Source organism: Verruconis gallopava (genome assembly GCF_000836295.1).
Source record: "Verruconis gallopava strain CBS 43764 unplaced genomic scaffold supercont1.1, whole genome shotgun sequence".
Taxonomy (NCBI): domain Eukaryota; kingdom Fungi; phylum Ascomycota; class Dothideomycetes; order Venturiales; family Sympoventuriaceae; genus Verruconis; species Verruconis gallopava.
Genome location: NW_015622137.1, coordinates 532,435 through 553,463, shown reverse-complemented (window position 1 = coordinate 553,463; position 21,029 = coordinate 532,435). Strand labels below are relative to the sequence as shown.

General features: G+C 52.2%; 7 protein-coding genes across 8 annotated transcripts; 3 read left to right on the top strand and 4 right to left on the bottom strand.

Moving 5' to 3' along the window:
- Nucleotides 1–3,265: 3,265 nt before the first annotated feature.
- PV09_00214 lies at nt 3,266–8,015 on the bottom strand. 2 transcript variants are annotated; one of them, XM_016352910.1, is made up of 7 exons: nt 7,467–8,015; nt 7,135–7,216; nt 6,541–7,074; nt 5,439–6,466; nt 5,247–5,379; nt 4,938–5,013; nt 3,266–3,915 (listed from the first exon to the last, which is right to left on the bottom strand). In XM_016352910.1, exons 3-7 carry the CDS (start codon nt 6,617–6,619, stop codon nt 3,888–3,890), a joined length of 1,344 nt encoding a protein of 447 aa, XP_016219167.1. In that variant the 5' UTR covers nt 6,620–7,074; nt 7,135–7,216; nt 7,467–8,015; the 3' UTR covers nt 3,266–3,887. The 2 variants fall into 2 exon arrangements, with proteins under 2 accessions (XP_016219167.1, XP_016219166.1); XM_016352909.1 differs by having other exon boundaries at nt 6,761–7,074.
- Nucleotides 8,016–9,701: 1,686 nt separating this feature from the next.
- Nucleotides 9,702–12,202, top strand: PV09_00213 (uncharacterized protein). Its single transcript, XM_016352908.1, has 4 exons — nt 9,702–10,304; nt 10,359–10,409; nt 10,458–11,693; nt 11,782–12,202. The coding sequence occupies exons 1-4, from the start codon at nt 9,931–9,933 to the stop codon at nt 11,843–11,845; spliced, it is 1,725 nt and encodes a 574-aa protein (XP_016219165.1). The 5' UTR covers nt 9,702–9,930; the 3' UTR covers nt 11,846–12,202.
- On the bottom strand, nt 12,195–14,971 carry PV09_00212 (uncharacterized protein). Its single transcript, XM_016352907.1, has one exon. It carries the CDS (start codon nt 14,866–14,868, stop codon nt 12,484–12,486), a length of 2,385 nt encoding a protein of 794 aa, XP_016219164.1. The 5' UTR covers nt 14,869–14,971; the 3' UTR covers nt 12,195–12,483.
- Nucleotides 14,972–16,280: 1,309 nt separating this feature from the next.
- On the top strand, nt 16,281–17,794 carry PV09_00211 (uncharacterized protein). Its single transcript, XM_016352906.1, has 2 exons — nt 16,281–16,724; nt 16,783–17,794. The coding sequence occupies exons 1-2, from the start codon at nt 16,538–16,540 to the stop codon at nt 17,574–17,576; spliced, it is 981 nt and encodes a 326-aa protein (XP_016219163.1). The 5' UTR covers nt 16,281–16,537; the 3' UTR covers nt 17,577–17,794.
- Nucleotides 17,795–18,698: 904 nt separating this feature from the next.
- On the top strand, nt 18,699–19,960 carry PV09_00210 (uncharacterized protein). The gene is made up of 2 exons (XM_016352905.1): nt 18,699–18,795; nt 18,888–19,960. Exon 2 carries the CDS (start codon nt 18,901–18,903, stop codon nt 19,642–19,644), a length of 744 nt encoding a protein of 247 aa, XP_016219162.1. The 5' UTR covers nt 18,699–18,795; nt 18,888–18,900; the 3' UTR covers nt 19,645–19,960.
- A 207-nt stretch (nt 19,961–20,167) lies between these two features.
- PV09_00209 (uncharacterized protein) lies at nt 20,168–20,509 on the bottom strand (the record flags this gene model as incomplete). The annotated part of the gene is made up of 1 exon (XM_016352904.1): nt 20,168–20,509. The coding sequence occupies one exon, from the start codon at nt 20,507–20,509 to the stop codon at nt 20,168–20,170; it is 342 nt and encodes a 113-aa protein (XP_016219161.1).
- A 75-nt stretch (nt 20,510–20,584) lies between these two features.
- PV09_00208 (uncharacterized protein) lies at nt 20,585–20,974 on the bottom strand (the record flags this gene model as incomplete). Its single annotated transcript, XM_016352903.1, has 1 exon — nt 20,585–20,974. One exon carries the CDS (start codon nt 20,972–20,974, stop codon nt 20,585–20,587), a length of 390 nt encoding a protein of 129 aa, XP_016219160.1.
- Between the last annotated feature and the right edge of the window lie 55 nt (nt 20,975–21,029).

Genomic DNA, 21,029 nt, shown 5'->3' with positions numbered 1-21,029 from the left:
GCAGAAGACGTGCCGGGCTCTGGGTACGTACCTTGTGAGCTGGCCTCCCATCGGTGGCAACATGGCAATCGAGATGCTCCCATGGCCTCCCGGCAGGCGCGGTGTTGTGGTGAGCATGTCGCCGAGATGCTGTCGTGCGGACGCTGCCTGCAAATTTGCTTCGAAACAGCGGGCGACGAGCGCAGCGGACGTTGGGCTGCCACTGAGCCCGCGCCGCCTTACCAAGCTCAGATTAAACCATTCCTCAAGACCTTCCTGGCCCGCTTCCCCGGCCCTTTGCTCAGCGAAACCACCCCTGACGACCCGTCTACCACCGCCACTGCCACCACCACCACAACAAGAACGTTTTTGCTTTCTGGCTTTCCCGAGAGCCACCCGTTCATGATACTCGTCGCATTTGGTGCGCTGGGCCCGGAGAATTTTGTTTTTCTCTTCTTCATGACTGTGTGACGGCGACCACGATTGTTCACACATGGTTGAAGGAAGTTCAACCGTGGCCGCTTCCCAGCTGTACAAGTACGCATAGCTCCAGATCGGAGAGCGCTCCGCCAACCTAGATTCAGGACGGCCTGGCGAGTCCTGGCTCGGGTCTTTCCTTTCCGCCCTATTTTGCCAGTGCTGTTGTCTCGTTTGGCAGGTGTCCCTATTTTATGCATGTCCCTAATCGTCATGGCTCCATGCAACAACGGAACAATCCCGTGGTCATTGTTTCCCATCTCAACTGCTCTCAGCCGGCGTCTTGAAACGGCTCGAATAATGGATGTCTTCCAGTCCGACCTTACTACGACGTTCAAAGCATTCACTGTTGCTAGCGTAGTCTTTCCCCTTGTGAGCGAGATCAGAGGCCATGTCTCGGCTCCTAGTCTGCCACGTCGCTGCCCATTGCTTTCGCGCGTATTGGCATTGCCGCTCACAATAGTTCATCGACGAGCTCCCATGCACTTTTGCCATGACAACCTCCGGCGCTCCAGCCATGGCGGGCCTTCGATTTTCTTCAGTAGTCTTGACATACGCGTACGAACTCGTCAAAGCTCCTCTGCCCAGATGGGCAGATTTGTGACAACGCGCAAAGAAGAAAATGTCGCATGGCAATCATACTCTGCAAGGAGGCTTGATCCATGCCGGCTCTGTGAGCCACGGTTTGCGGCATCTAGTTTTCTCCCTCCTCGCCACGAAACTCCCAATACGACACCGTTTTGCAGCGTAATGATGTGGGGCGAAAGGGAGAATTACAACAGTTTGTCAGAACATGTATAGGCAATTCTGGCGACAGGTCATCTTCATGCAGAAATTGAGACAATGACAGTGCAACCCCGGCGAAGCCACAGAAGCACGAGGTGAAAAAGGGCAGTTCGTGAGGAGAAAATAAAACATTCAAAGTGAGGCTGGCACGCGATATTCCAGACGTGATCAATGGTACCCTAAGATCTCGTTTTCCGTCCCCGAAGTTCTCCTGTGATTCGACGTTGGCTTGCACTCTTGCATTCGACATCTGGTAACCGACGGGCCGGAGATCACTGCCCCCATGTAGCTGCTCTAATGATCGAGCCAGTCACACAGCTTCAAGAACGTGGATTGTAACCATAGTAAGGCTGGTTATACGACTTAAGCGATCTATCATCTTGTTTTTCCAGATATGACACCCCCCGGACATTTGAGATGGTGCTAGTGACAGGCCCGCGGTGCCGGCGTTTGGCAGTGAGACCTGAACCGCTGCGCTGGGTTATCTCCCAGCACTGGAAGACGAATGGGGTAGGGCTTGCTAAAATGTTTTCACATTTCTGCGCGGGTACCGATGGTTAAAATAGTGCACACCTGTTAAGACTCCACAAAGGTACGGAAAGACGCCCCAAAAATCCAACGCTGGGTGGGGGGAGGGGGGGGGGGACAAGGAATACCCCATTGCGACGGCTGTTGACAATGGTTTATGTCAGGCGTATCAGAACAGTCACCGCCGCGGCGTGCGACGCTCCCATGTACTGCAATCTGGGCAGTCGCCGTTCGCTGTCAAACGAAGGAGGGGTGGAAGAAAGAAAAGGTAGAGGACCACGCAAAGCTGGCATATACCCGCGTGGGAGCCTCAGTTATTCGACGCTGGGAGTAGTCCGAGCACGACGTTCAGGATGGTGATTACGGACCGCAACTGGGACAGGACGGACGTGTTGGGCGTCACGACCAAACATCTCAACCAATCTGCACCGTGATCACCGATACTGCACCCTTCGCTATCTCGCATGATGACAGCTGACAACCTCGATCGCTGGGATCAAGCATCCAACAGGTGTCGAACAAATCATCGCATCCGGCCGCACCCCGAGGAAATCTCAAAAAAAAAGGCCCATCATCCTGCCTCCACCCAAGTGGCACGGCCGCGACGACCGCAGGCGAATCACGACGCCTGGGACGTGTGCCCACGGACTGCCTGTGACAGATCCTCGTAGATCCTGCCCGCCCATACTTGTATCTCTTTTTGACAGCTGGTCGCGACAAAGAGGGACGACCCTTTTTGCATGCATGGCGTTTCGCGTGCTCGCACGAGCTGTCGTGCAGCTCGCCGGACGACCACAACCTTTTCTTTTCTTTTTCTCTCGATAGTTTTTTTTTTTTTTTTTCTTTTGTCTCTTCCTCTCTATGATTTCCGACGTCGTGGATACTCCCCGTCGTTTTGGCCCATCTTCAACGTCTGAGCCCCGGCGCATAGGCCGCAAACGCCCAGCGGACATGTTGGTTGACGACCAAGACCGTCCGACACTCCGTGCTGCTGGTCTCGTCGAGCCGAATGCCCAGATTCGACATCTTACGACCGTCGTATGCGGACGATCACACAGGTGAAGGAGCCTCGTACGTTGCCAGATAGCGGTCTGGGTCCTCAGCTGCGACCACGACAGTTGACGTTGATTCACAAAATGCCTCCTTGATCATGCCTCCACATTGTCTATCACCACTCGGACGCATATCCGTCCGTGTGCATCAATTGGAGCCGGTTAGGCTGGGTCGTTGCCCGTCATGTCCACATCAAGCCACCGTGCACCAATTCTCAGAGCGTGCCCCAAGATTGCGAGAAGAGGACAGCTCATAATCCACTCAACGAAGGTGGCAACGTTAGAGAAGGCCTTCTAGCGCGCTCACTACTGGACCAATGTAATCATTCGCCTCTCGTTGACAGACTGCAGGACTCGAACGAGAATTGGCGTGGTTTTGCCAAGGGGGGCTTCAACAGCACCGGCAGCACGGTACTATAGACAACGATCAGGGCTGAGTGGTACATAAACGATTGATTGCATTGCGCTTCCTCTTCGCCAATAGTCCTCAGCACCTGTTCTCGACCTGAATTCGAGGACCCGCCCCCGTAAAGACGTAATTCCCAAACCGAAAAAGCAACCCAGGATACTTTGAACAACGGGAATTACATGGTCCGTTGAGAGAAACCTGTCGAAGTGACCGTATCCAACCACGCCATGAACACTAAGTACAATGGCTGCAACACCAGCATGAATGGCAACTTTGTAGCATTTAGGAGAGCATACCTAAGGTATCCACATTTTCTGCTACTGCTGCCGCAACAGCAGCAGCATGAGAGACCTTCCTGTCCACCGCCATTTTATCCTTGCAAACCCACCGCTTTTCGTAACAGTGCATCGCAAGAATACCTTACACCGTTTTCAAGAACTCTTTCATTCCAAACTGAATCAATCACCCGTACACCTGCACTGGCCTTACAAATTTGTTCAAAGAGGAACGGGGAAAAAAGAAATTTTCGTTGCGATTGCTGTTAGACTCGCATGGCATACAGTGGGATCGGCATTGCAGGTTTGCCTCAAAGTACTGCGCCGACCACGGATTCGACGAATCTAGTGACAGCCTGTGCCCGCAGAAAGCCCAAATGCCTAGTATGGTCCAACGTAAGGTTCGTACCTGAAGATGGTGAAGTCAGTAAATAAAGATGCTCATGTACAGACAAATTTGGTCCACGTGGGTGAAGACGAGATTAGCAGAATATACGAAACTGAAGAATGTTCCACTCCTTGCTTCTGTATGGGATAAATGCAATTGGTTTGGGCCAAAATCAGCGAGCACCTGGTCGCTAGCCGTGCATTCGCACAAGCAGCCTGCTTCCATGTTGTGTCAGGCCCGAGGCAGGCTATCGAGACTGCAGCAAACGCTGAATAGCACACGCTGCAAACAAGACGTTCCAAAAAAAAAAAAACCTGACGGTGATTACCGCCAGACTGTGAGGAGTCCCTTTCTGATACCGTTTCATCTATCGTGTATCCCTTCACCTGCAGACAGCATGCGCAATGCGAGTTTGCTAGCAACACCTGCCGCGGCCTGAAATTGGAAAGCGGCTGATTGTGCACAATGCATGTGGCGGTGGAGAGATTTGCGGTGTGGTAATGACAGCTATTGGCCTCGTGGGGGTTTGATGGTCAACAAACAGCCCCGTTTCAGAATTTTTGAAGCCAGCGAGCCACGCGCAAATATTCCGTGGGGCTGAGCCGACTGCTGGAGCGATCCGCTGTCCGATACAGACACGCTCACGTCGAGGCAACAATACGCTCGCCGAGCTTTTCCCAAGAAAAATTGGACAGATCTAAATGTTGTAGGATATGACTCAAAAAGACCATGACGGGAACGGGGAAAACGTGGGTTGGGTAGGTCAGGATATGTACGATGACGAGAAAACAGAGATAAGCGAGGTAGAGAGAATTAGCGGCAGAGGCTGAAGCATGTAAAGTAGCGGGACAGGAAATTGTCCGCAGCTCTTGCAGAATCAAGACAACGTGGGGAGAATCCACGAAGATAAAAAGCCGGGCGGTTAGCCGGGCTTGATTGGACGCTGCTTTGCCTGCCAACGCATGTGCGAAAGGTACAGATGGGGTAATTGGCGACGATCGCTTGTAAAGCAGGCTCAGAAGAAGCAAAGAGATTATACGTACTTCCAAATACGGGCTCTCAAATCGCCACTTCCAGTAGCAAATAGCTTTCCGGTGGGACTGGGTGCGACAGAAATCACTGTTTCGAGAACGTGTCAGTCGATCATTTCATGCGTTGAAGCAATACTTGCTCGATACAAAGGCGTCGTGCGAATGGTGCAAATATGGCAAGTTGCCTGCTTATCACTGCTTTGATCACATATCGTGAGGCGCTAGCCTCAAGACATGGTGTTTCAACTGAACGTGTGGAACATGTATTTCTACCTCTCGATGGAAGATGATGGTGCACTGTACTGAATTCTGCGAACTTACCTGAGTTCTTGTGGCCTTGAAGCATTAACTGTGCGCTGCCGGTGGTAGGATCCCAGAACTGCACGCCACGATCTTTGGACCCGCTGAGCACCCACTGACCATCAGGAGTGAGAGCAACGCTGAGAACAAAATCCTAAGACAATTTGGTCAGATAATCGTATCTAGAAGCAAAGCCAGAATTGAAACACCTACTTTATGGCCGTCAAAGGTTCTGATGCATTTGCCACCACGGGGTGCTTGTCCCGGCATCACACCTCTTGAGGCCGTATTTAGCTCCCACATTTTGATCGTCTTGTCCAGCGAGCCGCTAACAAGGTCTCGGCCGTTTGGCGCAAAGGCCACGCTGTATACGCTGTCCTTGTGACCTACCTCGCCGTCAAGGCGTTCCACAAGGTAGCCATTGCTAGTTTCCCACACGCGAACACTCTTGTCGAGAGAGCCAGCCGCGACGAAGCGGTTGTCTGGAGAGATCGCCACCGTCGTAACACCGTCATCAATTAGCAAAGACATGATTTGTTTGCCAGTCTCGAGATCCCAAAGACGGACGGTACGGTCTCCGCTTCCGGAGGCGATGAAGCGTCCATTGCGGGAATAATCGAGAGAATAGATGTCCTGCTCATGCCCCGTAAACGATGTTTTGATCGTGCGAGTCTGAATGTCCCAAACTCTGATGACCTTATCCTCCGCACCCGTGGCGAGGTACTTGGCATCGGGACTGAAACAAACGCTGCGAATGTAAAGGTCACCTTCCTCACTTGGACCAGAGTCTTGAAGCACAGCTATTATCCGACCCGATTCAACATCGTAAATCTGCGCGGTGCGGTTGCAGCCAGTCGCGACATAACGACCGTCATGGCTGAAGCGTACACAGCAAACCACACTGCTGTGGACAAAGTTGTGCACAAGTTCGACGTCGAGAACTCTCCTCACGTTTGGATTGTACACAACATACCAATCCGGGCCTTCACGCTTGAGATGACTGGGCATCTGCTCTGGGTCAAGCTCGGCCAAACTATTGCCCACGTTCGGAGCAGACTGAGCCTGCAAAGTGATGCGGTTGGCCAAAACCTGAGGAGGAGTGGGCCGAGGCACCTGAGGCGAACCCGGGTAGGGAGCAGCTGTGTTCTGCTGTGGTGTTGCAGGGCCACCTGGAGGGCCCCTTCCTTTACCTCGGCCGGGACCAGGAGACTGAGTGGGCTGGGGAGCTTGGGGAGGATAGCCTGAGACCATCGTTAGTGATCATGTGTTCTGAGCTGATTTAAAGTCGTAGAACGTAGAATATTGCGGGGCGAACCCTTCGAAGATTGGTGAGATTGAAAGCGGACATGGCCAGGACAAAAGACGTCCTTCGTGCGAACGCTGTCGCAGTTCATGTTCGTACGGAGCCGCGCAAACTCTAGAGCCACGATACAGTGTCAAATAAGGGGTACCGGTATCCAACGCCCCGTCGTAGCTTGGACAGGGACATATCTTGCCGGCAAACAAAACAGTTCATGTTCAGTAGGGACGCATACCGTTTGATGGACCGCCATAGCCGCCGAAGCTTGGTGGGCCTGGAGGAGCACCGGTAGGATTGACACCAGCTGGAGGACCTTGAGCAATGTGAGCACCAAGACCTTGAGGCTGAGATGGCTCAGGTGGAGGAGGTGCCAGGCCTGGCCCTCCTTGACCGCCGCCGCCGGTCATGATCTGACCAAAGAGATTGTTCGGTCCGTGACCGACGGACGGAGGAGGTGGGTGACTAGGGTGGCCCTGTGTAGGACCAGCGATGGGGGGCCCGCCGCGTGCTTCAAGCTCTTGTCGTAGTCGCAGATTCTCTTCCTCATACCTGGAAACGGTGAAGGTCAGCAGCCCATAGTAACGACGCGACGCGGTGACCAGCACGTACTTCTGCTTGATCTGAATTTGTGCCTGCTCTAATTCGTAAATTTTGCGACGAACGAGTTCCATTTCGTGGACTTGGTTGTTCACTATTTCACCGTATCGGCGGTCAGCAAGCTCACAGTCGGAGGGCACGACGAAGCATTGAGTAGGAAAATCGCCAACGGGCAAGCGAGATAGGCGAGCCTCTTTAACGCGTGTACCTCTCAAAAGCACAAGAAGCTCACGCGCGTTGGAAGCGGTGCGTAACGGCGGCGAAGCTGGCACTCCTGAAGAGGCCTCACGATCGCCACTGTAGAGGAGGATGGAGGGCGGAAAAGGCGGAAGAAAGGAACGTACGTTGCTGTTCATATTCGACGGTGCGCGTCGCCTGGCCCTCAAACTCAGCGCGCACCTGGTCGAGCAGCTCAGTCAAGCGTGCATTGGGCGGTGGCGCTGGCACGCCGATCGGGGGACGATGCGAATTGTACATCGTCTCCTAGCAGGCCAAGGAGGTGGGGTTCTGGCGCGAATGAAGCGAAAAGGACGGAAATGGTTGACAACAGAGGGCGACAAGGCGCGAGGTGGATGATTGAGACGCGTGGCGGGGAGGGATCGATGCGGGTTGGACGGGTCGTTGGATGGAGTTGGGTGTTTGGAGTTGGTGTTTTGAGGGCGGGCGATTGTGAGTGGCCGTGGCAGGGAGCGGACGCGCTGTGTCGGTCTGGCTCGCTGGGTGTGCAGGTGAGGCCGCCGGGCGGGCTGTTCACGGCAGGCACAGGGCTGGAGCCGGCGAGACGAGAGCCGAGCGATGGACGCACGGAGGAGCGCAGTCTGGTTCTGGGACGGCGCGGGAAAGGAGAACCAGAGCTTCGTCGCGGGAACAACAATGCGAAGAGGGAGAAGGAGGCCAAAAAAGCTGCGTGGTGCCGAACGCACGCTTCCCTTCGGCTCACCTAACTTAAGGAGGACGTGTGTGTGAGAGGTGGTGGAGACGCTAAATTAGGCTTCCCGCAGTGCATGGGGCCGAGAGGCAGAGGGCAAGGCGCAGGACCCGCGGAGGGGGCAGCCAGCGGCGGCGGAAGCTGGGCGCTGTGTTGTCTGCTGTGCGAGCGACAGAAAGCGTGGGCGGAGGAGGGGCGGGAGGAAGAAGAAGAAGGAGGGCCGCCGACGAGAGGAAGAGGGAGGAGAGGCAGAAGAGCAAGAAGAGCGAGAAGAGCGCGAAGAGCAAGAACGCAGCCAGACGACCGTCGGGCACGCTGGCCGTCAACACCACCGCGCTCCCACGGTGGACGCACGCTGCGAACTCTCAACAGCACACCCTTTTCTACTCGCCACGACGCGAAGATGCCACTCCCCTCGAGCTTGCATACACCCTTCATTTCGCGCAGCCTGAGCCAGCCTGAGCTCCTCGCATATCCGCTCGCCGATCGCTCGCCCGTACGCACATCATCCTCGTCTCTCTGCTCGTTCGCCTGACAAAGCTTACTCACAGCACGCTACACTGTCTCCATGCGCCCAGCACGAGCAACCTACAGAGCAAAAAAAAAAGCCTCACCATCTCAAGCACGCCCCCCGCGCTTCAGCTCGGAACATGGCTCTGCTACAGTCTGCGCGGCCAGGAAGAGAAGCACAGCACTGCATCTCTGCACAATCCAGCGACCTGGGTTCCATCCATGCGTGTGCATGGCCCGCCAGTTGTGGGTGGAATAACGGTCGTATTGGACGTGTTGGACAAAAGCCCACGAGCTGTCTTCGCACAGCGAGAATGATGCGGCAACCGCCACACGACCTTTCCCTCCCCTCCCATCTCCTCCCGTCCCCTTATAACCTATCGCATGCAGCGCGTGTGATCCTCGCCGTGGTGCATGTATTACTGCAAGGATGGAGAAAGGTTCGGCAAGCTCCAGCCAGGCTGCCGACGCAGATTTTCCCCGACCGCTTGGGGAGATCCTTGCAGGAAAGCTGGCAGAGCACGACTCGGCGCATCGTCGCCGTGGATCGTGCTTCGTGGCCCGTCTCGCACGAGCGCAATAATCGTCTCGCAACGGTGCTGCCCGTGCCAGGGCGTGACTTGCAGCACGCATATGTCAGTCTGCGAACATGCAGTCACACTTGGGCGCCAACGCTGGACTTTGCACAGGCCGAGTGCCGCCGGCAGCGCGGGGGAACGAGAGACATGGCTCCGTCCACAGCTGCTTGCTTCGTCGAACGCTGTTTGCTCGGCGATGCAGAGCCTCCCTGTCGGCGCCTTTTGGTTCACAGCGCGGGCCCGCGGGACGACACAGCGAGACTCGATCGTTGGCCGTCAGCCTCATGGTCGCGATAAGATCAAGAAGTGGCGGTGCCCGCGTCGCCACGACCTCACCGCACAGCAAGAGTGCTCGCCCGCTTCCTGTCGTACCTCTTGTGCGAACTCTTTGTACACATGCAGTCATCCCGCAGCCCACGCTGCGTCCCGAGCTACCGACGCCTTCGAGCCACGCTCGAAAGACGCGACTGGCGCTGACCCAGCGTCGACCAACAGCAAACCAGAAATTCGAATCTGTTAGCGGTCGTAGGGAGCTTGGACCACTTGATCGCCCAGCGCGACGCCCATAGCTAATCGCTGAATTACCTTGGCAGGATTTGCTTTTCCCATCTTGTATTCTGCTCTTCTTTTTCTAATTGCCGCCTCTACTCGTTCGAATCTCTCGCACAATCTTATGGTCTTCCCATTGATGTCTCCTGTGTTTCCATAAGCTCTGCTGTTTCGACGAATCCTCGCCCGGTCGTCGCGCTTTCGTGCCCAGGGCTCAGAAATCCGTAGAGCGTAGCCACCACCATGTCTCCGGACGAGGAGCGCGATGGCTATTCCCGCACTGGTTTGCGAGCGGTCCTACCGCTGACCGCCGAAGAAAGCGCCATCTCTACTCGTGGGCAGGCCCTTCCTTCTCTCATCCACACGCTCTCGTCAACTCCGCGACGAGCAAACTCATGGCGCTACCTGACCGACTTGGCCCGGACCGATACTGCCCACGAAAGCTCCAGGAAGGGAAGACGGTTGAGCGAGAGCTCTAATGAGGATGACGAGGGCCTTTTGATGCCCCGGCGACCCCAAGCCGACCGACGACAAAGCGTTCATGCTGCTATGACGTTGATGACGCCGGAGATGCGAAGTCAGAGGTTGATCGGTAATTCAAACCCAAGATACCGGTGGTATGTCGCTGAATCGATGCACGAGTGAGGATCAGTGTAGTGACACAGAATTAGGGAGCAGTACTTCAAGACTGAGGAGGAGCTCAAAAAAATGAAGAAACCTATGTAAGCCCCACCATCCGCGAAGCGCGAGCGCGAGTCTAATCGGCGCAGACGCAAGTACTACGAACGCAATAATTCGCTCATTCAGCAATATCTTTACATAGACAAACTTCTCGACTCCTCGCTACCTCACACTCTTATCCAAGAATACAACCAAGCCGCCTCTGCTTACAATTCGGCGAATCGCTCAATAGATATTCCAAAAACGATAACCGAAGAGGCGCGAAGCCCCTCCAACGAAGGCACTCCAACAGCGGCGAAAAGCTACGGAAGTCTAGCCAACGGCGATACGACGCCCACATCTGGCGAGCCGAAGAAGATCAAACGAACGCCGCGAAATCTATACCGTGTACCCGACGCTGATGAGACCACCCCACTTGTTCGCAACGAGGGAGAGGAAAACGAGACGGGAAACCCTGGGCCAGTCATGCCGGAGTGGGTGCCCGAGGAAGAACCAGACCACGATCATCCCGTTGTCCGCTTCGCCATCTACCTGAACCTATTCGCAAACACCATCCTCCTCATCCTCAAGATCATCGTCACCGTGCTTACATCTTCCGTCTCTGTCCTCGCATCCATGGTCGATGCGGCGCTGGACTTCCTCAGCACGGCCATTGTCTGGACAACAACGCGCTTGATCTCAAACAGTGACCAGTACCAATATCCTGTTGGAAGGCGGCGTCTGGAGCCTATCGGCGTGTTGGTGTTCTCCGTCATCATGATCACGGCCTTCTTCCAGGTCGCGCTCGAAGGTTTCAACAAGTTAACGAGCCCAGACCACGCCCTGGTACGGCTCACCGTGCCAGCCATCTCCATCATGGCTGCCACTGTCGTCGTCAAATTTTTATGCTGGCTGTACTGCCGGCTCATTAACAATTCGAGCGTGCAGGCTCTCGCTCAGGACGCCATGACAGATGTCATCTTCAACATCTTCTCGATCATCTTCCCGCTCATCGGCTACTTCGCCAAGATATGGTGGCTCGACCCCCTCGGTGGTATTCTCCTTGCTGTCTACGTAATCGTCACATGGTCTAGGACTACTACCCAGCACATCCGCAACCTGACCGGCGCAGCTGCCAGCGCGGACCAACGAAACGTGCTACTCTATTTGACAATGAGGTTTGCGAAAACTATCAAGCAAATTCAGGGTCTGCAAGCGTATCACGCGGGGGACAAGTTGATTGTGGAGGTAGACCTTGTGCTTGATGAAGGAACCACGCTGCGGGACAGTCATGACCTTGGCGAAAGCTTGCAGTACGTGCTTGAGAGTGTACCATACGTAGACAGGTAAGTGCCTTTTCTGCACTTTTTGACCCACCACTCCTCGCTGTGAAAACGCGTCGTCCGGACGTCCACGTGCTAACATGCCAGCCAGAGCTTTTGTACATCTAGACTACGCTAGTTGGAACTTGCCCAGCCACATGCAGCAGCAGGAGTAGAAGAAAACACTAGAGAACGTACCCCTTAGTCTTGAACTCGTTGACGAATCCGTACCCGCCCTCCGTCGCTTGCAATTGTGAACGTGTAGCTTCGTCAGGTTCGGAGTCAGAGTCAACGATACGGATGTACAAATTGTCTTAAGCTGCTCGCCCATACCGTCGCAACGCGCGGAATCGATGCTCGTAACGATGCAGGTCGCTCGAACGCCCACCGCTGCCGAACCCACCTTTCTTTTTGGCCGTACAGAACATTCTTCTCTTTCCGTGTGCTTCCACGGTATCTTGGGTTGCTTGAGCCCTTGGCAATGGTGCCTTCCGCCCAGTGGCGCTAAACAAAAAGGACTTATTTGGGGGGGGGGGGTGGCTTTTCGCGTTAGACAGGATGGCTGAGCACTTTGTATGGAGGCAATCGAAGCGGCAAAAGCAAACCCGTGTACCAAATCTCGTAGGTCGGCTTTTGCAGGATCAAAAAGTCCAGACGCGCGGAGCCCCAACAGCAGCGACAAGGAGAGTGACGAAAAACCGAGTGGTGATGGTACATGTACAATTCTATCGTACAAAGCAAGCTAATTTTACTCTACAACCAGATCTGAGGGAGAAATAAAATGCGAAAAAAAAAATTTTTTTTCGCTGATTTTTTATAAAGCAGCATCAAATTTTTGCATAGCGTCCTGGAACAGTTTCTTGCATGGGACCTGACTGCCTAGCCGTGCACAGAGCAGGAATGCACCACTAAGCTTGCGGTGTAGCGAGTACGTCTCTTCAGGCGGCGGAGCTAACCTCTCTCTCACCATGAGCGGAATCAGCCCCCTCACACGGTCAGTGATAGTCTGGTTGCGGAAGTCGTACACGTCTGGTCCGTCTTCCTTGAATGGTTCGGCCAGCGTGAGTACCGAATCAATGTGCGCCTTGGTCATTGACTTTGACTCCTCGCCGGTGAGATAGCCTAGCTGGATGCTTAGATCTCGAATGGTAGACCTGTCGTTTATGGCTGACGCTTTGAGAATCCCGACGTAAGGCTTCACGAACTCCATCGGGTATTCTCTGCTTGCGCCGAAGTCCAGAAGTTCCAGCTTTTGAGATTCCGCGTTGAACAGGAAGTTCGTCCAGTTCGGATCTGTCTGCATGAATCTGAACTCGCAGATCTCCCTTAGTGACAGACGCAGGATTTGCGTGCCCACCCAATCACGCTGTTGCTGCGTGAGCGTCTTCATCTTCGTGACTGCGACGCCGCGCATCAGCTCTGCTGTGAGCACTTCCTTCCCACTTGCTTCGTCGATGATTTCAGGAACCGTGAAAGTATCCTGTTCGTCTGCAAGAAGCGTCTTGAAACGTTTTGCACATTCAGCTTCGCGAATGTAGTCACATTCCCAGGCAAGCTCAGTACGTGCGTTTGCGATTGTCTTGTCAAGGTAGAGACCCTTTGGTAGGAGACGGGATGCTGTGAGAAGGATAGAAAGATTATTGAGGTCAGAGTCGATAGAATTCGCCACCCCTGGATACTGCACTTTCACCGCGACCTCTTTGCCTGTTGATGCCATGACCGCCTTGTGGACTTGACCGATTGATGCAGCGGCAATAGGAATTTCGTCGAAGCTGCTAAACAGGTCGCGCCAGTTTGGGCCGAGGTTGGCAGAGAGAACTTTATCCCGTTGTGAAGCAGGCATGTAATCCGCGCTATCCTGAACTCGCTGTAGAACGTCTTGGATTGGCCCTGGCAGCATTTTCAGATCCTGAAACGAGATCATCTGCCCTAACTTGAGTGCTGCTCCTCGCATCCGAGATAGCTTGGCTACTAGTCTTTCCATGTTTGCAGGACTCAACATAAGCGACCCACCAGTGGTACTTCCTGTAGCTCGTCGTAGACTCTCACCCACGGCGCCGAAAGCCATGCTAACACCAAGTCCGCCATATTCCCAAAGTCTACCGAGACGTGATGACGGCACTCGGGATTCACGCATTCGAAATGACGGTGAGGTGCCTCCTTGTGCCGGTAAAGACTGAGAATCCTTCTCTAAACTCGCCGCCAAATTCTCAATTGTCGAGTTCGAGTCATTCTTTATAATTTTTGTTCCTAAACTCTGTCGCCCACTGGCCGGATCCCTTGGTCGCGATGGTTCGGTCTGTTTTCCAGGATCAACGCCAAGCATTCGAGATACTCGAGCACTGCGGAATACATTGACATTGACGCCCTCAGGTATATCTTCCGAGACTGTTGTGGTCGCTTTGTCCTTGCGAATACCAGGGGTGTAGAAGGTGTCAGCATTGATACCATGCTCATCTACCTTGCTGCCATGGCCTTCAGCAGTCTCGGTGTATTTTGGTATTTTCGCCCTAGGCAAAGATGAGTATTCGTGATTAATTGCCGTTGATGGTCTGTAGAACACATCTTGATCATGGCCCTGTGCGAACTTGTCACTTCCAGATGTGACTTGAGGATCCGTAGTGGTCACACTGGGAATTTGAGCCTCAGCTTTTCGCTGTGCATTTCTTGCATCTTTGGGAGAAAGATCATGCTTGACTGTGCCACTTTGAGGTATTTCGTCTTTGAATTCAATTTCTGCCGAAGGAATCGTGCCATCTGGGAGCGGCCGCTGCTTGGACTCGGCTTGCCGTACAAATATTTCACCTCTTGGAGGGGCTTCCGAGGTTGCATTGCTTTCTGATGGCGTATAATGATGATCTTGGTTGATCCCCTCTCTTCTCAAAGAGCTAGCTTCGTGTGTCGTCGCTGTCGAATCCTTGCGAGGAATTGGATCACTAGAGCGGGACTCATTCGTCGGTGAGGTTTGCGTAGAAGAATACGTATATGTAGGCGCTTGTTCATTTAAACGTTTTGCCAGTGCAATTGCAGCGCGAGCAGTAAGCGTCACCCGATCCGTCTGGTTTTTGACGGCTTTAGCAATTGTCGATGTCTGCGTGTAGACGTCGAGCTGTTGCGAGCGCAGCCGTAAGTGCTGCTTGGCTATGGATCGGGCGGCATTGAAAAGTCTGGCTGCGTCGAGGAGACGCCGACCTGACATTGATGGGATCGAGTTAAAGAACGCGCTACCTTGGTAGCGTTGTGCTCTGTATTTCCATGTGGAAGCACACAAGAGTGTTTGCTCAGACGTATCTGGTACGATGATGACGATCTTTCGTTGACGCACTTTTAACTAAGAGCTGCAGTGACCTAACTGGGGTAAGTTTCTGTGGCTTGCAGCGGGTACTTTGGGCAACCAGTCTCGGCCTTGCATTTACAAGAGTTGCAAACGATCCACCTCCATAACACAGGCTGTGGTCCGCTCGTCACGCAGTTAATGATCTCTTTTCACTTGTATCCACGATCAGAGCTTGAGATACATATGACTACTGCCTTGCGAATTAGCTTCCCCCCAACACAGAAACGAAACTTGATGTGATTCAACATGGGCTTATGGGACAAGGCCAGCACGTATGGACGCGATCAGAGAATTCGCGATATACGTGACTTTGCATGAAGAATTATGAGGTTCAGAATCGATTAGAGGCCCTGATAAATGTTAAATAACTAGTTTCGACATCATGGCCGCCTAAGAACGTCGAAGACGGTAACGTCCGCCCAGGTTGCAAATCATTGACACTGGGACGAAGTTAATTGTAACAATTCCAAACGTTAAGAGGCATAAATTGAACACAGATCATTCACAGTCATATCTTCAGAGAGATCTACTTCATTTGGCGCACGAAATATTGTATATTTAATACGAACAAAGACGTGATACTTGATGATCCAATTTGCATAACCTTAGCAAGATATCATGTTCAGTATGGTCAAAAGTTCACATAAAAGCTAAAATGTGCTTTTCATTTGTCACAGAAATGTCGCTTGTCGTTGTTCATACTAGCAACAGCAGCAGTGAGCATGAGCTGACCAAGCTCCTCTGGGTCCTGTGATTTCGGATTAGAAAACACCATGGAACATCTCGGACAGGCTATCAATGATTTCCGTGACTTTATCCAAAAATCTAGGTTGAAAATGAGGATCATTTCCTTTCTACCTTTTGGTTCATCAGACGGGTATGACATGATTTTGCTGTTCGAAATGCAGTAACAAGTCCAAAGTACAACCGTGACTGCTCGAAGAACGTGATTTATTCGTTCAACTGATCAGTATTGAAGGTATCATTTTTCAACAATAACAACATCGTTTGCACCCGCAAGCAACCTGACTAAGACGTCAAAGATATTGATAAGAACGAACTATGCGCGATCTTCAAGAGCCCCAAGCTTCACTGTTATTCGCTTTGACAGACGTATATGATGATACGCAGGGGTGGGTCATAAATAGATCACAACATTATTTCTTATTAGATGACCTTTGTAGATGATGTTGTCGTTATTTGTTGAGTCGGTGCAACAGATAGATTGAATGTGGGGAACAGAAATGCTCGCGTACTCAGCCTTAAGAGCTTGACCGGTCTTTGACAAAGGAACATTCGAGCCATCTCGCTATCTTAGCTCCAGAAGACGGTGTTTATCGTGGCCACAACCGCTTCATTTACCAGGATCAAGCTCTGGAAAAGTTAGGCTCTGGTTATGATCCCTCGCTGTCAATAAAATCTCCTGAGAGACGAGCTGTAGAGTGCTCATCACCGCCACTGAGGCAGCAACAACCTTAACGCGTTAGCTGTTCATTGCAAAAGCCATTGAAGGAGGAGAGGACTCCCCTCCATGATACCCACTCCGGCGATGAAACTTGAAATAAAAATCGCGTGCCTTCAATTTGCACCTGAAGTTGGAAAAGTCAACGAGAACATTGCGCGCGCAGAACGAATACTTGAGAAGAATGCAGCAAAGCTTCGTCCACCAGATGATGGGAAACCGCTATGGCTTGTACTCCCCGAGATGGCTTTTTCTGGCATGCAACAGGTCTCATATGTATAGATCAACAAAAATGGATGCTAACACGGATCAAGGATATAATTTCAAGTCGCTGGAGGAGATAACACCATATCTTGAACCGAGCTGTGCTGGTCCATCAACGCAATGGGCGAAATCTACGGCATGCAAGTACGGAATATATATAACGGTAGGCTATCCCGAGACTGTCTCACAAACTGCGGAGCGACGACAAGACGACATCTCAGAGGATTCTAAGCAACATGATGCACCACAAGCAAACTACAACTCCACTGTCACGGTTTCGCCGGCTGGTGAGATCATAGCCACCTACCGGAAACGCTTCCTCTACTACACAGACGAAACATGGGCACTCGAAGGCGACGGCTGCACCTCCAGTTACGGCTTTTACAACGGCAACCTCGGGCCTCTTGGGGATGTCGCAATGGGCATTTGCATGGACATCAACAACTACAAATTTCTCAGCCCTTGGACGGCCTATGAATTCGCCAATCACGTTATCTCGTCCAACACGCCACTTGTTGTTCTGAGTATGGCTTGGTTGACGAGAATGACAAAAGAGGAACTGGAAGTCGACAAGGAGAAGCCAGACCTTGAGACTTTGTCGTATTGGATCGAGCGATTCAGTCCTCTGAGGGAGAACACGGAGGGAAGGCAGACAGTCATCGTTGTTGCCAACAGATGTGGCATCGAGGAAGACGCTTGCTATGCTGGCACGAGCAGTGTGATACGATTGGACGGCAGAGGCGCTGTTGAGATATTTGACCTGTGCGGAAAGAATGAGGAGAGGCTAATGGTAGTCGATCTGTCGACGAAGCCGAAGTATTTCCTGCAAAGGGGCGCAGCTTAAATATTGACCCCTTTCCCTTACGCTCGGTCGATTCTTTAACCTATGGCAACCGTGGGTGTAGCGAAAATGGGACTAGTTCACGTTTAAGGACAGATAGAATCTTAGCAATACCTACGGCACTGCCTTTAAGAAGTCCACTCGTTATTGTGAAAGTATGAAAGAAGACAAGTATCGAGAAGCACTTGCACGCAAGCAAAGGAAAATTTTGAATGTGGCCGACTCGCGGAACAGAAAGAAGATTATGAATGATGACGATGATTTCCTCTCATTGAATCATGCTGAATGTACAGGTCCTCAACGTGAACGCCAATTATGCCATCCCACCGACCATGAAAGCAATGTGATATTCCATAGCAGCGGCCATGATGTCTTCCTAGCGCAAGCTTTGTTCCAGCATCACGCTTGACAAATCTTAGGCATCTATATTCCGTCAAGTCACACTTCCGTGGCATTCTAACATCTTTCCCGCGGCGTTCCCATATTGTTATTGCGACGCTTATGAGCCTGGGTTCGGGTTCATCTGTGCTCTTTGATCAGTATAAAGGTTCATTGATTTTGCCAGCCTTTATTTAGTGACGCGTGCTCACCTTCCTCTTGCCGCCAGTCATGGTGACGTTGACAAATCGTCGGGTGTACACCATGCGCTTGTATGCTCGGCCCTTGGGCTTCTTCTTCTTCTCCTGGGGCTCGACCTTTGGTGTCTGCGACTTGACTTTACCCGCACGAGCGAGCGAACCGTGGACCTTTCCCATGTTGTGTGTCTTCTAAGGAAGAAGGTTTTCGAGGTGTGTATATATAAAAGGCCAACCGGAACTGCTCAATGTGTTGATGTCAGTCAAAATTGTGATCCCTTGAAACGGTCTTGTCTTGCAGATATAATTCTGCAGCAGAAAACCGCGATTTTGATGCGTGGGTTGACTCACTGTGCGCGGATGTTGCGGTGTCTCTAAGTGGCGGCAGTGCGGAGGTCGAAGGTGAGCAGAAAATGATCTGGTGTGTGCAAATCGCCGCCTTAAAGGCCTAAGGCTTTTATGACGCCCCACCAGTTCCACCAGTCCCAATGTGGTAATGGCAGGGCAATCAAGCCCGACATGGGTGAAGGTGAGCCGAACACCACGCCACCATCGACGGGATTGCTCGCTATGAGACTGTCTTTTTCTTCCACCAGAAGTCAAGATCTTAGAGAATTTATTTCATAAGCTGCGATTGGTAGTTTCGGGTACGTTTCATACATATTGCCTGTCGCCTTAAATACTATAGTCTCAATTATTTCGGGCGCGGGTTCTAACCTCCGGCTAATTCCTGACGTAGTACCGAGCACACGATGAAGCTGTCTCTCAGCTTTCTATCGCTGCTGCCTCAGCTTTTGGCGGCATCGCTTATAGGAACTCCCCAGCATATCTTCTCTAATCCCGAAGATGCCCAAAACAAGCCTCACCGCATTCCAACTGTACGCGAATCCGCCGCCATGGCACGTAAGATACTTCGGTTGGAGAGCATTGGGACTCTGTCTACCATATTTCCAGTCTCAAAAAGTGTTGAGACAGAAGAGAACAGACCTGCGTCCGTCGAGGGAATGCCTTTAGGAATTATGGAGTACTTTGCCGACTGCGAGCCAGACAGTGGCAACCCCACGATACTCGCGGTCACCATTGCGTCTAGTTTCAAGAATGTGGCTGCGGGCAGCAACATCACTCTGTCCATGAGATGGCATCCACACTACTTTCATCCATATTCGGCTGCCAAACTTCCTCGGTTTGCCCTGATCGGCACTCTCGAGGATATGACGGAGGAAGAGATTCGTGCGAACAACATCAAGATGTGCTTCTCTAAATACCACCCAGATTCAGTCATCTGGCAACCAGGGAATGATATACACGAGTCTCGCTGGGTCCGTTTTGTAACAAAAGAGGTGTATTGGTTCGGAGGCTTTGGCGACCGTGCATACATCGGCTGGATTCCTCTGGAGACATGGCAAGGGATTACCGAAGAGGAGATTAAGGCAGCAAAGCTCCCTGGAGAGCGCAGACACTTTTGGGATAAGTGGATTGGTAATTACGAGCTTTGATACAGAATAAAACCTTCGGCATGCTCAGAATGGATATTTTTTCTAGGCACGCAAGAGGGCACACTATATTGTCGCAGGTAAATCGTGAGCGACACAATTTCCCCACGACTTTTTATATTCATTCAAGATACTTGGGTGTGTTTTGGGAGAGCCGGGTGCAGCTTCTGGTCTTGAGGTAGAGATCGACCACCCGGTATCAATGCAGGTTCGACACGGCAACGGTGACGATGAAGGATGATTAGAGTTACTTGAGATATAAGCGAAGGATCAATCATACACACAGTAGCATTGGGTAATTTTCGCGTGATGGAGACACATTTTCGTTTGGACTCACTGTTCATTTGATGTCATCACTCCTTTGATCGTGACCATGAGAGACTTCTGAGAACGGAGATACAAACAGCTCCTGCCCTGTAACCACCTCAGTCGCTCTTACAAATTCTTGGTGCACAACCATACCGCACAGAACAGTTGAAGCTCAACCTTCTCCCTCGTGATGCGCTGACGACTTAACAAAGCATCGTTACAAAACGAACAGTATCACGGTGCGAAAATTGTCAACCGAGTATCCCACGCAACAAAAGAGGGCGACAATGGTTCTCCTTGCCACCATTGCTCGGACTTTTAGCGGCCACGCAATGTCACATCTTGGATGTCGCACCTTAGCAACTGCCAAGCAACCGCCAAAGTCCTGGATTGCTCGTTGGGTCCTACCTCCATGCCGGCCAGTGACCGAAGGCGAGTACCGCTTCCTTTCAGCTGCACGTATCACCGTATTCGGTCTAACGTTCTTTTGCGCTGGAATTGTCGCACCGCTGTACTTTATGATCAAGCGCCCATATCCTCCCCTTATGCTCAAACGCATGGCGGAGTTGCCTCCTGCAGACGCGGAGAGACTATTCCAGCGGGAGACAGAACCACTACCACCAGGTTATAAACTCTACTGAAGGGCGCAGAGCCCGCTGCGGGACGTAAGAGCCTTTTGACCCACGGTTTGACGAGTGTTCGGCTGACCTAGCCAGATAGCGAGAACTGCAATAAGAAGCGTAAGGGTCTCAATCATGGCCAGAAAGCACCCCATGCGAACGCCAAGATAGGCCAGCGACATGATTTCGTTGCGCTTCAAAGACGTGGATGGACTTTTTGACAGACATTCTAAAAATGATGAGCTCAATGGATGATGGATCAGCGATGTGGCGGGCCTTGGTACGTATTTGATTGGAGCATAAAACGACATCACAAAACGTTGCTGGAATTGTGTGTAGGAACGTGATAGCCAAAGAGACGTGGGTAGCGATAAAGAGCGGAAGCTGCTTACTGTGGCGACCATTGCCGGGCCCAAGACAAAGCGGTTTGCATGAAGACGGTTATGTTTCTATTCTGTT